The sequence below is a fragment of the Musca autumnalis genome, unplaced genomic scaffold (assembly GCF_047663935.1).
Source record: "Musca autumnalis isolate F117 unplaced genomic scaffold, ASM4766393v1 scaffold_2, whole genome shotgun sequence".
In the NCBI taxonomy this organism is placed as follows: Eukaryota; Metazoa; Arthropoda; class Insecta; order Diptera; family Muscidae; genus Musca; species Musca autumnalis.
Genome location: NW_027411755.1, coordinates 264,880,182 through 264,895,648, shown reverse-complemented (window position 1 = coordinate 264,895,648; position 15,467 = coordinate 264,880,182). Strand labels below are relative to the sequence as shown.

The following is a 15,467-nucleotide window of genomic DNA, read 5'->3' as shown; positions in this document are numbered from 1 at the left end:
GATATTTTAGTGTTAAATCGAATCAAATAGCCGAGAACTTGAGACAGCAGGTTGATGAAATCATTTGAACCGTACTTAACCGTTCCACTACATATCACAATTTTCCAATAAATATTTTAGTATCCCAAGAAAAACATTGAAGGCTAGCATGCAGGCATGAACATTCATTCTTTAATAATAAAAGGGAAAAAACGAGAAAATCGAAATAACTCACGTTTTCAAATCTATTATTGTTCCGATTCCTAAACAAGCTCAAGTCGAGAAATGTCACGTTAGTCGAAGACAGGCTACTTTAAAATTAACGCTCTCTTAGGCATGTGACTTGTTTTACTGTTTCACATTGAATACAAAGATTATTCGTACTTACATATGTACAACGTACATTCAAACATTCATTTTACATACATACATCCATCCATATGTATTCACGTATGTATAAATAAAATACAGAAATTACTTTTAGCGCCACCAATTATAATTAGAAACGAGTCTAAAATACCACCCCATAACATGCTTACATTTTGCGAGAGCTGTTACAATTACGACGTGCGATAACATATTTTTACCCCCTCGAAAACCGGTCATATTTCTCATAAGCCGGCAAAGTAAAAAATACAACAATTTTAAGAGAGTTTTTGTAAAGAGCCTACTAAGAGAGTCATTATAAATACACAATGCTCTGCATGTTTTATAATAGGGGTTTCAAAATGTTTCAAAATTCCTCCACATAAATTTCAAAAGTCTGTGATGAAACTTCTGTCCCTCAACTTTTATAATTTGTTATATTTGTACCGTCGCTAGCAGCAGTTTACTTAAACACGGATGTGTGTCTAAATACATTATTGGAATATTTCCGAATCCGATTTTTGAGAAACGAAGGGGTTCCACGGTTCGAGGATTCATTACTACACCTTTTTCACGTGTAATTCGAAACATTCAAGTTGTAATTCGAAAAATTTCATTTGAAATTCGATTATTCTATTTGCAATTCGTAACATTTTATTTGTAATTCAAGAATTCCATTTGTAATTCGAATTATTCTATTTGTAATTCGAATTTTTCCATTTGAAATTCGAATTATTCCATTTGTAATTCGAATTTTTCCATTTGAAGTTCGAATTATTCCATTTGTAATTCGAATTATTCCGTATGAAATTCGAATTATTCTATTTGTAATTCGAATTATTCCATTTGTAATTCGAATTTTTCCATTTGAAATTCGAATTATTCCATTTGTAATTCGAATTACAAATAAAACAATTCGAATTACAAATAAAATAATACAAATTACAACTAGAATAATTCGAATTTTAAATGGAATAATTCAAATTACAAATGGAATAATTCGAATTTCAAATGGAATAATTCAAATTACAAATTTAATAATTCGAATTATAAATAAAATAATTCAAATTACAAATGAAATTATTCGAATTACAATTGAAATGTTTCGAATTACAACTGGAATTCTCGAATTACAAATAAAATGTTACGAATTACAAATGAAATTCTCGAATTACAACTAAAATGATTCGAATTACATCTGAAAAAGGTGTACATACATACATGTATGTATATTAGGGTTATGACTTTTTGACAACCCCATATCCCTGTATCATAGCATGATGAGTTTCTGCATAAGATTACATAAAATCTTAATTATAAGGTGATTCGGCGAAAACCCCTCACGCACAAAATGATTTCAATTTATCAGAACTGTGGGCAATATTTAGAAGTGAGTGTACCTCTTTACTCCCGAGCAAGCAAAGAGAGCTTCTCTCTCCACTCACTAATTGAAAAACCATGCACTGACAACAGTGTTTGCTCAAATGGTTTTTGTTGTGTGCCGAATGTAGAATTGAAAATTAACTTTAGAGCAGAGACGCGCTTCTTTGCAGAGACAGTATAGCAGCCAAGATCATCCATATACGTTAACGTGACTGCAACAACAACATATGCACTCTTTATTCTCATCTGTCATGGTTTGGAATGTGGAATATTTTATTTTGATTTTCGAGCCTCGTTTAAGGAAGTTTTTTTTTACTTATTCCCTTTCTAAGAATTTAAATTGTTTTTCAATATTTTGGACCATAAATGCGTCGTGACACAGAAACAAGACTTTTCGCAATATTCACCCAAATATTGTTTTATTCGACCTTCAACAAATAATTTTCTATAGTTGTTCTACAGTTGTAATTCAAATGCCTGTGATCCATAGTATTAAGAAAAGCTGTGATATTTACATTGATTTTTTGATTATTTTTGCAATTATTTATTATTTTATTTGTTGTGTTGTGTAAAGAAACCTGCAAATTTATAAAATTAAATGCAAAACTTGACGAAAGATTAAATATTTAATAAATAATTATCCCTGAAGAAGCTGGAAAATACCAGCGAAACGTCGGATAAGAAAATGAAATAAATAGTCTTTATTTTCACTGAAACTGACCTTTTAGCCTGAGAAAACAAAGTTTTCAAAAAATTTAAATATTTTCTATAAAATTTTGAAATAAATTTTTTATTCCAAGATCCAGATCAACTTCTTTCTGAAACAAGTAAAAAAGCCAATGTGAAGCGAAATTTTTACCTCCGGACAGATCGAATGTATTTAAGGTCCCTTCAGAATTTTGTGGCCCTTTTTGGACATTTGAACTTGCCGACAAAAATGTGTATATATTAGGAATTAACTGCACTAAGACACAAATTTTGAACTTTTGTAGGTCAGGTACCCTTAATGAGGACCGATATGGGCCATTTTAGAAGTTAAACTAAATTTTGATAAAATATTAGGAGATCCAAAGTTTGGACCAAATTGGTGATATCGTCCTAGCATTTTAGTGACATTTTTCAAATATTGGGGAGAAGTACCGAAAGTTGTTGACCGGTATTGCCCATGAAACTAAGTTTCGATATAATATGACGAAGACCAAATGTTGGACCAAATCGGTTGAACAGTTCAAGAGTTATCGTGTTCTCCGGCCGCCACATATGGTGACATAGGGATTTTTACACCTTTCGGGCTGTTTTCCTAAGAAATATGGACTTGCCCCTGAAAAAAACTTTTACCGTCGTAATGGAGGTACCGAATGCAAATCGCTTCAACAAAAATCAAAGTGATTCGAGAGAGTGAACTTATCTGAAATTTTGTGTAAGAGGTACCAGAAGGAGTAGTCCATATTCGAACCTGATCTATACCTAGTAGATATATTAGGATGTGCATTACATCGGTCACTCCCTTCCCTCCTCGCGTGCAAATTTTTTCCGAACATTTTTTAAGTTTTGTGTGGGAGATACTTTAAGGAGTTGTCCGATATAGCCCATTTTCGAATTTAAACTATGTTTTGATAAAATCTGTCGGTTTGGTCCAAAAAGGCCAAATTTTGGACCAAATCGACAGATCCGTTCGAGAGTTATCTTGCGCTCCAAACACTGCACAAGGTGTCATAGGGGCCTTTTGCACCTTTCCGGCCATTTTCTCAGGTAGTATTGTCTTGCCCCCGATGAAACTTGTACCGTCGTATGGGGGGAATTGAATACAAGTTGTTGCAACAAAAATCAAAGCGATTCGAGAACAGGTCCTAAACTGAACTTATACGAAATTTTGTGTGGGAGGTACCCGAAGTAGTGGGCCGACTGAGTCCATATTGGAACCTCAAATAAGTCTGGTAGAAATTTCAGGATGTGCAAAGTATGGATCAAATCGGTTACTCCCTTCAAGAGTTATCGTGCCCACAAATTTTCCGAATATATTGGAACTTTTGTGGGGGAGGTACCGGAAGTAGTGGACCGATATAGCTCATCTTCGAACTTAAACTAAGTTTGGACAAAATATTACGAAAGCCAAAATTTGAACCGAATCGGTAAATCCCTTCGAGAGTTATCGTGCACACCAGCCAGCCAGAGAGACAGACAGCCGGACGGACATGGCTAAATCAACTCCAAATTGTCTGAAGCACATTTCGTCCAAACATACTTGGGGTCTAAAACCATTATTTCGATGAGGCACATTTTGCCCGTATGAAAGTGTATGTATATACCCTTTCTAGCCTAAACGCTGAGGGTATAAAAACGTACAAAGTTATTTTGAAAATCGTACCTTTTTATTTCTACCATCTCTGATTCACATTTCTATTGCCCAAAACAAGCACTCTCTTCATATTCTTATTGGAATTTCTCTTAGCTATCTTCTCTTAACTACAATTCAAGTTTCCGATGTTAAATAACTGCGCACTCAGCAAAGGTATGTTGAGTTTGACTTGCCGTTTCAAAAATCAGTAACGAAACGGCCATAAGCCGCAACGGATTGGAATTTTTATTTCGTTTGAAATTGTTTTTTGATAAAAAGAAAGAGAAGAAGCTACAGTGTTAAAGAAAAGAAGAAACATCATTTTGTAGAAGAAGATGATGATAATGATGAGTTAGAATGTTTGTTAAGAAAAACACCCAAGAAGAAGAAATACCTACCAATATCATTAAAAACCAGTGAGAGGTGTTCGATTACCAAAAGAATTAGAAAATAAATCAAAATAAAAACTGTGAAAAAAAAGGAATTGTGAATAAAGGAAATAAGAAAATAACCAAACCAATAAAAAACGCCCTTTCCTAGGTGTAACAGCAAAAACAACAAAAGAGAAGAAGTGGTTGAAGTTGAAAAACAGACCAAAAGATTCCCACACAGACGGCAAGCAGCCAAGCTCGCTTTACGCTGGGAGGACAAATCACTTCGGATTTAAAAGAGCATCATTTTGTAAAATTTATGAATGGACGGATGGATGATTGTCTACCAAAAAAAGTCATATTAAGAAAAGTCCAAAAGAATTTGTGTGAGAATAAAAAAAATTGTTATTTAATTTTTGTAAGTGTGATTGTGTGTTATCAGTTTTCTAAGTTCGGTTCGTCGCTTGTCAAAAAATCAAAAGCATAAAAAATAATTTACAAACGAAAAAGAAATTCGAAAAAAACAAAACTACTTAAAAGTGTGTGAAAAAAGTTATAGCGTCTAAAATTCTTAACCCATTTACCGGCATTTTTTCGGGATTTGCACCACCTTCACGAAGAAGTGGGTGACCTGTGCGAGAAAAATCAATTCAAGTTGTCGTCGTACAATTTACGTTCGTTTCTATTCGTTGTAATGTGTTGTCCGTACTTACCGTAAATTTCAAGTTGTAAAAGTTTTGCATTTAAACAAAAGCGATTGAAAGAGATTTGGAGAAAGAGCGAGAGAGCAGAGTACTTAGAACAGCTTTTGAAAAATTTATGTGTGACTTAAATGCTCACCAACACCGACAATGGATAGTAGCACAGATAAAAAACACCAGGAAGACCCTCCACCCACGGCTGAAGGACTGAATACCGGCAACCAACCACCACCTGGAAATACGCAACATGCGCCCGTGCCAGCAAAGCGCAAGCGTCGTATAGTACGAACAGCTGTTGAGTCATCTACCACCACCACTAGCAGCAGCACATCATCCGGACAACCACATGTTAGCAGCCAAGGCCAAAAGGATGTTGAGGAGGACACTGCTACTATCGGTGCATCAAATGTTGTCGCGGATGATCAGGTGTTCGAATCAGAGCACCATGAATCATCTACTGTTACCAGGACTTTTAAGAGGACAATAAAACAATCTCAGGAATTTATGCATTCGTCGTCCAGCTCTAGAGAATATTTGGTTGAGGAGGCTTCCGAGAGATTGACAACGCCGCCTATGACACCTCAGCGTCTAAAGAAGAAAGTTGCATTGTATGAGAAGGTGTGGTCTTCAGGAAGCGGTAGTGGAACGGAAATAAATCTACCCATGGACACTTCCGTCCCTGGTAGCCAGGAGATACCCATAAGCGATGACAATCCCTTTGAAATTGATGTGTTCGAAATTGAGAAACGTCTTCGTGAGGAACGCAAACGTGGTTTAGCTGAGGCCGAAGCTGCCAAGCAGGCCTTCCAGCAAATTCAATTACGTACCACGCCTCTGGCTAAACCACGCAAAGTAGAGGTGCAAGAGGATCAACTGGCAAGCCCATTCAATGTAACTCTAAAGACAACCAGTCGAATTACGCCTGGCGCGGTAACTGGTCGCATTGAATTGGAAGAGCACACTAGTTCCTCCTCGAGTCCCTTCAATGTCACGTTACGCACAACTCAAAGATACCGGCGCCATCCACCTCCACCCATGGAACCTTTTGAGAGTCCTTTCAATGTTACGCTACGCACTACCACTAGACATCATTCCTCAATAACGCCACCCTCTTCTGCATCCTCTTCTTCGCTGAGTCCCATTAGTCCAGATGGTAAATTGGCATCGGCCAGATTTTTGGAGGGCGAGAGGACAGTTCGTGAAGTTAAGTCAGCAGATGGTGTTACCACAATAGTTACCTCGTCAATGACATCGGATGGCCGCAAGCATGAGGAGAAAATCTTTCGTCATGGTGAAGGCTATTTATCGCCACGCAATTCACCACATCGCGAAGTTCGAGCGTCTACTCCTTCTAGGTCTGTGGATATGATGGCCGGTGGTCGTCGTATCTGCATTAAATTGGAACAGGAAGACGAACAAATGGAAACGACAAGTAGCCACGGAGAATCCTTTGATCAAACTGATACACATTCGGCCAAACGACGTCTATTCGAGCCTACCATGAGTTCTGAAACGGTTTCTGTGGAAACACCTGCTAACATTGACATTATTGTGGGCAAAAGCAGTCTAAGCCACCCCCAACAGCTGCAGCAACAGCAATTTTACGTAGAAACCACCAAGCAAACAGAACAAATGCCATGGCAAACGCAACAACAACAACAACAGCACCCGTATAGCCCCTCGTCCATAACTACCAAGACTACGACAAAAATAACAACTAAACACCAAAGCAGCAGCAGCACTTGTCGCAGTGAATCACATTACGAATCCTTTGAGACTTTTCCGGGCAGAACGGCGACTAGTCTTACGAAAACGATACAATCGCAAGGTTCTTCGCCCTCAGAAGAACCTAAACGTGGATTTGTAAAAAAGGAAATATCCACCCAAGCAACAACATCTGCACCATCTGCATCTGACCACCCATCAAGGATTGGACATTCCCCACCATCACCCCGACAACAACAACAGCAGCAACAACAAAAACCGCACAAATATTTCTTTGGTGAAACATTGGATGTTGAACGTCACATTGCGCACACTTCTAGTAGTACAGCAGCAGCCGTGACAGGTGGCGATAAAGTTAAGAAACGTTTAGAACTCTTGAATTACGGTCGCGACGGTCTCGGTCACGGTAGTGGTGAATTCGCCCATAAAACCGCGTCCTATCATCATCAATCGGCTGAAATATCGGATGACTCGGACACTGAAGGTGCTGCTGCCAGTAGTATTGTTATAGTGCCAGCACAATCCGATCCATTGGAACCAAGTGCCATAACGAAAACGGTCCATTCCCAACAAACGCATTCCACAAAGGCGGCTAGTGCAGCTACTAGCCAGGGTACTTTGTCCAAGAGTCTGCCTTTGCCGCAGACTCAACATCCTCAAAGTACCAGCAGTCATCACAACACCTCCGCATCAGCAGCACTCACACATTCCACAAACGAATATCAGGAATTCCAATCCACTATGGCAGCAATCAATTTTGCCCGTAGTAATTCACAATATGATTCACACATCAAAGAGAAACGAGGTAAATATTTTTTTTCGAAATGTTGTTCCCGTACCCTCCCTCTATTTTCCATTTCATGTTTAGAATCGTTTAGAATATGTGATTTGTTTTAATTTACGGAATGACCAGCGAGTGATTGTTATAGTTTTCGAGGGTCTATAGCAGATTACTGATAATGTAGCACATTTGAAATTCTGTTATCGTTTAACATACTTAGGTACGTACTATATGTACTGTAAGTGCCAAAAATAAGTTCTTAAATTCTTACTTGCCGAAAATATTTTTAAAATGTGAAGATAAATCAAAATTTTTTGTGCATCCAACATTTGTAGACCCTCTATTAATTAACACATGTATGAATATAGCTCTGTTAAGTTAGACATGGCAAATTACTTAAAAATTAAGGAATTCTGAATTTTTTGAAACCATACTCTGAATGCTTACCTGTGACAGTGGGCGGAGACCTCTTCTATGTATGAGTTTGCAATCTGTTGAATCTGCTATATATTGACTAAAGCCTTTTCGAATCGTTTGCACTAGTGCTTGACCTCAAAGTGCAAATTTATGATTTGTAAAAAGACTCTAATTGAAATTTAATGCTTTTGAAATTATTCTTCACCTCTAGATAGTTGTTGACTTTTGTTGTTTGGACCCTAATGTAATCAATTAACACTTGAAAATTTAAAATGTTTATTTTATATAATAATTTTGTGTGTATTTTTGTTGTCAAGGTATGGCTTAACTGATATTAAAAATAATTTTTAAATAACAAGTAAAAAAGTATCAGTCAGCTTTGCCGACAGAGATATACCCTCAGCCTGTGTATATTAAAACAATTTTTCCCAAAAAACGTATGTATTTAGGGGGTTCTAAAAATTTTGCGCGTATGAACCGACAAAAATTTTGATTAGGATTAAAGACCATTATGGAAGTGGATCTCCAGCCACTACATATGGTATCATAGGGGGTTTTTACAACCTTCGAGTTGTTTGCTTAAGAAGTATGGCCTTGCCCTTGAAAAAATTTTACCATCGTAATTGAGGCAGTGAATGCAAGTTGTTTCAACAAAAATCAAAGTGATTCGATATCATGTCTTAAAGTGAACTTATCCGAAATTTTGTGTGGGAGGTACCGGATGAAGTGGACAAATATAGTCCATATTTGAACCTGATCTATATCTAGTAGATATATTAGGATGTGTAAAGTATGGACGAACAATTTTTCCGAACATCTTTGAATTTTTGTGGGGAGGTACCTGAAGGAGTGAACCGATATGGCTTATGTTCGAACTTGAACTATGTTTGGACAAAATATTACTAAGGCCAAATTTTGAACCGAATCGGCAGATCCGTTCGAGAGTTATCTTGCGCTCGAACCACCTCAGACGGTGTCATGGGGTTTTTTGCAACATTCAGGGTATTTACTCAGAAGGTGTGGACTTGCCCCTGATGAAACTTGTACCGTCGTATGGGGAGCAGTGAATAGTTGCTAAAACAAAATCAAAGCGACTCGAGAGCAGGTCCTAAACTGAACTTATCCCAAATTTTGTGTGGGAGGTACCCGAAGAAGTGGACCGATTGAGTCCATATTGGAACCTCATCTAAAGGTAGAGTTACATTAGGCAAATATTTGCTCCAGCGACCGGCAGTGTGCGCTTACTGAGAGCAAGTTAGCATAAATTCAATGTATTATTAACACTCATTTGATCTCAGTAAGCGCACAATGCCGGTCGCTGGAGCGAATATTTGCCTAATGTGACCTCATCTTAAGTCTGGTAAACATTTCACGATTTGCAAAGTATGCACCAAATCGGTTACTCCCTTCAAGAGTTATCGTACGTACAAATTTTCCGAACTTTTGTGCGGGAGGTACCGGAAGGAGTGGACCGATATAACCCATCTTCGAACTTAAACTAAGTTTGGACAATATATTAGGAAAGCCAAATTTTGGATCGAATTGGTTGATCCGTTCGAGAGTTATCGCGCGCTCCAGCCAGCCAGACAGACAGACGGACGGACATTGCTTAATCGACTCCAAATTGTCTGAAACACATTTCGTCCAAACATACTTGGGGTCTAAAACCATTATTTCGATGAGGCACATTTTGCCCGTATGAAAGTGTATATACCCTCGTTAGCATAAATGCTGAGGGTATAAAAATATCAACAAGTAGAGAGTTATAAAGGATTATGTGGTCGGATGTTTTATATCCGCACTCGTATACATGCCTATATTTCGGCTCCCCTTTAACATAACTGAAATATGGGAAGCTACAAACTCTATTAAAAATGGAATGACAAAAATTTATAACATTTTGTCTGCAGTAAAATAAAAAAAAAAAAACAAACCAACAAATTTAATTCGAAAGATGAAACTCTACAATGGAAATGATCTGACTCAAAATCGTTTATTCTGGCCAAATGTTTGTAACCGGATTTAATAAAGCGTCAATTCCGTTGCGTATACGTCAATATATTCTCATAAAGAAGGTTACCCCGGAAAAATCTGTTATATAAGTTTCGAACGAGTAGAAATATTTTTGTATTTTTTGTTCAATGGGTTATTTTTTCAATTCACATCCCATCAAAATTGGTCCGATGGTTGTTCAGCCGTGACCTCCTTGCGATGATCCAAATTTTGTTAATGCAATGGTTCCATGCTGTAAATGTACCGATTTATCTCCTCCTCCGCCACCACGTAAGATAACATGTCCACTGAATTTGTCGCGCAAAAAAATTCCACTGGTTTGATTGCTGTGTGGCAAGTGGCACCGTACCCTACTGCTGAAACCACATATTTATATCTTTCAATTCGGGTCATAAAACGCTTGTAATTATCTAACGATAGCGAACACCATTTACAGTAACGGTCTTATCGTCCTCATTTTGAAAAAAAAAAATATTGCCCAATGATGCCGCCAGTCCATAAACAGCACTAAACAGTCTCTCTTTGTAGGTGCATCGGTTTTTCTAATTACCGCCAAAATGCGGTAATTCTGCTTATGAAAATTAGAGTTGTGTAGTTGCGAGGAACTATTGGAGATATATCCGACTCTTACGTTTATACAATTCCATTCATTCGCATAGTTCATCTCCCTGCTTTGATTTTTATACCCACCACCTTAGTATGGAAGATATATTAAATTGTGTGTTTCCGATTGTAACACATTGAAATAATCATTTGCGACCCTATCAAGTATATAGTTTATTCTTGATCAGGATAAAATTCTGATTCGATCTAGCCTTATCCGTATGTTGTAATCACCATAGCGTCCGCAAAAATTGAGCCATTGGCAGGTCAAAATAGAATATGGGCTATATCAGACCATCTTTTGGTATAGCTCCCATATAACGGACCTCCCGATTTTCGGTATTTTGAGGATTTTAGCTACAATTTTTAACCGAACTAGCTGTAATTTGACATTTATGGTTCTTACGGGTCACAACACTTCTTCACCAAAAATTGTCAACATAAGCCCATGTTTAGGCATATCCCCCATATAACGCTACATCCCGATTTTCGGTATTTTTAGGGTTTTAGCAACATTTTGGGACTGAACTACCCGAAACTCCACATTTGAGGTTCCCTGCCATCACGAAACTTCCCCACAAAAATTGTGAAAATGGGTCCATGGTATAGATTCTATATAATAGTAGCTCCTGAATTACTATATTTTGAAAGTTTTAGCTATATTTTTGACTGAATACTCACCAAACTCATTAACCAAAAATTATCAATATATGTGGGTTTTTAGGTATAGCCTACATACCTCACGATTTTCGATATTTTGAGGGTTTTAGCTACATTTCCTGACTGAATTTGCAGTTCTCTGCAGTCAAGAAACGTCTCTACCAAAAATGTTCGACACAGGCCCATGTTTCCTTATAGCACTCATATAACGATACCTCCTGATTTTAGGTAATTTCAAAATCTTAGCTACATTTGTTCACCGAACAGCTGCAATTTGACATTTGGGTATCCCAGTAGTCACAAAACTTCTCCAAAAAATTGTCAACATAGCATAGTGAGATCGTTTTCTACACCAAATTAATAGTCTTGGCCTTTGTTGGTTTTCTATTCCACTAAAATATTTGAATAAAAGTAAGTGTCAATTTTGCTGAGATACAAACTCAAACATGGCTTGGAACACTCTTTAATCGTACTGGGAACTGAAAAAATGTGTTCTTGTCAGGGATCTAACCAGCACAATTCTGTGTAAAAAGTAGACATGCTAAACCCTAAACCATAATGAGTATTCAAATCACATGTTCATGGCCTGATTATGTCGTTGACAATAGACTTTGTAGTTCGTACCCTCTCGATAATAATTTATAAGTGATTTAGAGGTGATTTATAACGTTCTGTGTCCTTTTGTGCTGTAAATAAATTTTACCAATCGACTGCAAAGACCCTTAAACAAATGTCATTTAAAGTCCCCTTACCATAAGCAGATAGATAAATAATACTGTCAGGGCAGATATTTATACTGCGTTTAATTTTATTGTTGCTACATAGGTATATTTTGTGTCAGAGAACATAATATAAGTTAAGATAAACAAATAGATATTTTTGAGTTATTTTTCGGCATCGCATTTTACTCTCAAAATATTTTTGCACTGACCATTTTATTCTCTGCGGGCAGTGGTTTATATGTCTGGTGCAACCATATGTTTCTTCTCTGCCAACATTGGTTTATAACAAACTCGTTAAGATGTATAACAGTGGCAAAAATATCCCCTCAGTCTATTATGGGGGAAAAGTAGATTCCATATTGGTTACTCGAAACATACAAATCAACTAATACGCATATTACAAAAACTTATATCAGCTTTTGCTGTTTACTGTCCTTTCACCGTGTACATATTCCTGAGTAGCATATATTGGCTCGAAGATAGATTTTGTCGTTCTATTGTCTTTAGATATATTTATTAGTTTAATATTTCAATAGTTTCCACATGTATTTATTATATGTGATTAACTAATAAAATAATAATTACATTTCATTTCAATTAACTAAAAATCAACTTTAACCTAAAGGATGATGATCTCAGTTTTATTAACTACAGCTACCAGTCAGACTGCCAGCTAGTCGGTCGGACTAATCTAAACGATTGCTATGTCATTGTAACTCAATCGATAATTTACGTCGTATGTCAAAAGAATCAAGGCAAAAATAACAGCAACAACAAAAACTTTCTTGGCTAAATACTCTAACGAAAAAAAATGACATCATTTATTTTGGTGTGCGGCGCACTATTTGTTGCCACATTCCCTCCTTCAAAGTTTAACTGAATATTGTATAGACATATCGTATGAATATTTTGTTGTCGTCCTCGGCTTGATTCGAAATTCAACTTTGGGTTAATTTTGAGTTTGAGTTTTTGCATTTTTTATAACGAATTCGAAATAATCTCTGGGAATGAATGTTGTTGATGGTGTCTGTTTGACTACCTACTACCCGCATCACAACACCTAGAATAAATATTTAAATATTTATTTAGCATTTAGTGTATATAAATTGTTGTTGTTTGGTGATTTTTTCGTGAAATTGTTGTGCTTCCACACAGAATCTCTTCCCGCCCCTAGTGGTGTTAAGCCAATAAATATGGTTGTTATGTTGTTTCAAATGTTAGTGTCATCATTTCATCATCATTTTTGTTGAATTCTCCTGGCAGCGACTTGGATACATTCCCACTTATATTCCATTAGGATTGTTCTCCTAAGCTTTATATCAATATTAATTGTTTATTTATTTGTTTTCGTTTGTCACTTCTTGTGTTTATTGTGTTATTCTTGGCCAATGCTGATGATGATATCATTTGTTTGTTATCTTGATGGTGTTTTTTAATGTCCGTTTAAGAGTGTAGCATACAACCTACATTTCGAAGGCATACATTTTTAAGAAGCTAGCGCACGTATTTTGTTCCGGCCTACTCGCTCGTCGGAGGGGTAGGTTCGTTGCTTCTCTATCTGTTTTTTAGCTACGGATAAATTACCTTAAGTATACGTGCTATTAAGAAGACCGATGAAGAAGAATTTAAAGAGAAGGTAGACGAAACATTGGCATATTTATGTATGGACACTGAGATGTCATCAGTCCATATTGCCCTCCCAACCTGGTCATAAGAGTAGTAGCCAAAGATGAAGAAATTTTTCCCTTGCTATGACCCCAGATATATTGGTGGCTACCCTATCTAGACTACCGGGGAATCAAACAGGAAGTTTATGCAATTACTCCAAAACCATTTTAAAGTTTATTTAAAAGATATTGAGAATTCATGTTATTTCCGTATTAATTATTATGCAGTATTCAGGAATAAACATACAAATGTTATAAATCCTATTTAGATAAACTTACGAAACTATATTTTAAGCTAATAGAAGAAATATATATAAATTTCACAGGCAATATTTGATATTCACTTAAAAACCCTACCCGAAAAATAAAGATACAAAAATTAAATATTCGATGGTACCCACTCTAATATTTTTACGCGCTTAACGTTGAGATATTATTGTCACTGAATCAAAAAGGCAATATAAAGATACACAATAGAGAGAGTACTTACAATTTGCATGCCAACACATAATAGTTCCACCGTAGAAAGATCTTTCGTAGTGAGACGTTGTTGCTGCTGTTAAATTTGAGAGGTAATTTCTGTAAATGATATTGCTCTCTTTGGTTCAATTACAACGTTGATCTGTAAGGCGACAATTATTATTGAGTGAAGGTATGTATGTTCTGCCCTTTACCAGCATTTAGCTACAAACAGAATTTAAGAAAATGCACAAGTAAGGAACGGGGGTGGGGAACCCATTTCAGATCATCAATAAGGTATGTATGTTTTAAACTTACAAACTTGTACGTTAATCAGAACTGTTTGGGGCTGAGTGCTGATGGAAAAGGGAACAGAAAAAAAATGCGAGACCAAAAAAAGTTACACTCGTGCTTATAATTATCTTTAACAAATTATGACGTTTATAACTTATTACGACATTGTAACAACTCCACATAATATCTTTAGCCAAAAACGGTAAATGCAAATTTCAATATTGCTGCAAATATAAGAACGACTAAATCAAAAAAAAAAAAACCTTAAGTATGGGAAAGAAATCGTTGCTAAAATTTACGGTTCTAATGACTCATATTGGCCAATTAGTTTAGGTTCTCGAACAATATGGAGACAACAGATTACACAACTAAATCATAATTCACACATGGTGGCGATGATTACAAAATATGAAAGGGTCATCGCAATATTAATAGTAATTCTGTTGTTAGAAGGAAATGCTCGATTACGTTAGAGATTCGTTTACCGACCAAAGTAATTATGTTGAGTTGTCACTATATTATTTTTTTAAACTAATTTAGGGCAATGTTTTAGCAACACTATATTCGCACGTCGATGGGCATAGCCTAAATCACTGTTTATGACCTTTATGGTTCCGATCGGCTCACTCTTGTCTTATTTAATAATACCTGGTTTCTAATTTTCCCTTCATACAATGATTTGTAAATCGATGTGATTTTGCTGGGAAACGCAGGGTTACACTATCACTGCAAGGAAACTGGTGGTTTCGCTTTTTTACTATAACTTTAAGGCCATGTTGGAAACAATACTATATGGCAAATTTTCGTTTCTTCCACTGAATTTTTTTGTCTTTTTCTTTGGGTGCTACGACCAACGGCTCAGAATATTGACATTCAACGATTATTAACTTTCAATTCTTCCTCATTTAAACGCAGTACCATGTGGTTTCTGCATAACACTACCGATCGACTGAAGCAACCATGCAGTTAATTGTTCTCACTGATGCTG

The 15,467-nt window shown here is 36.5% G+C and overlaps 1 protein-coding gene across 23 annotated transcripts in view; it reads left to right on the top strand.

Moving 5' to 3' along the window:
• The window catches only part of Msp300 (Muscle-specific protein 300 kDa), a 278,320-nt gene that overhangs the window by 34,015 nt on the left and 228,838 nt on the right, over positions 1–15,467 (top strand). For 19 of the 23 annotated variants that reach the window (XR_012409763.1, XR_012409762.1, XM_073964854.1 and 16 more), the window contains exon 1: positions 4,234–7,668. The exons of the other annotated variants lie outside the window; for them this stretch is intronic. Coding sequence is in view for 17 of the 19 variants with exons in the window: in XM_073964854.1 (XP_073820955.1) it covers positions 5,289–7,668 (2,380 nt within the window). In the remaining 2 variants the exon portion in view is untranslated. Of the gene's footprint in view, positions 1–4,233; positions 7,669–15,467 lie in introns of those variants that run through there. 23 annotated transcript variants of the gene reach the window in all.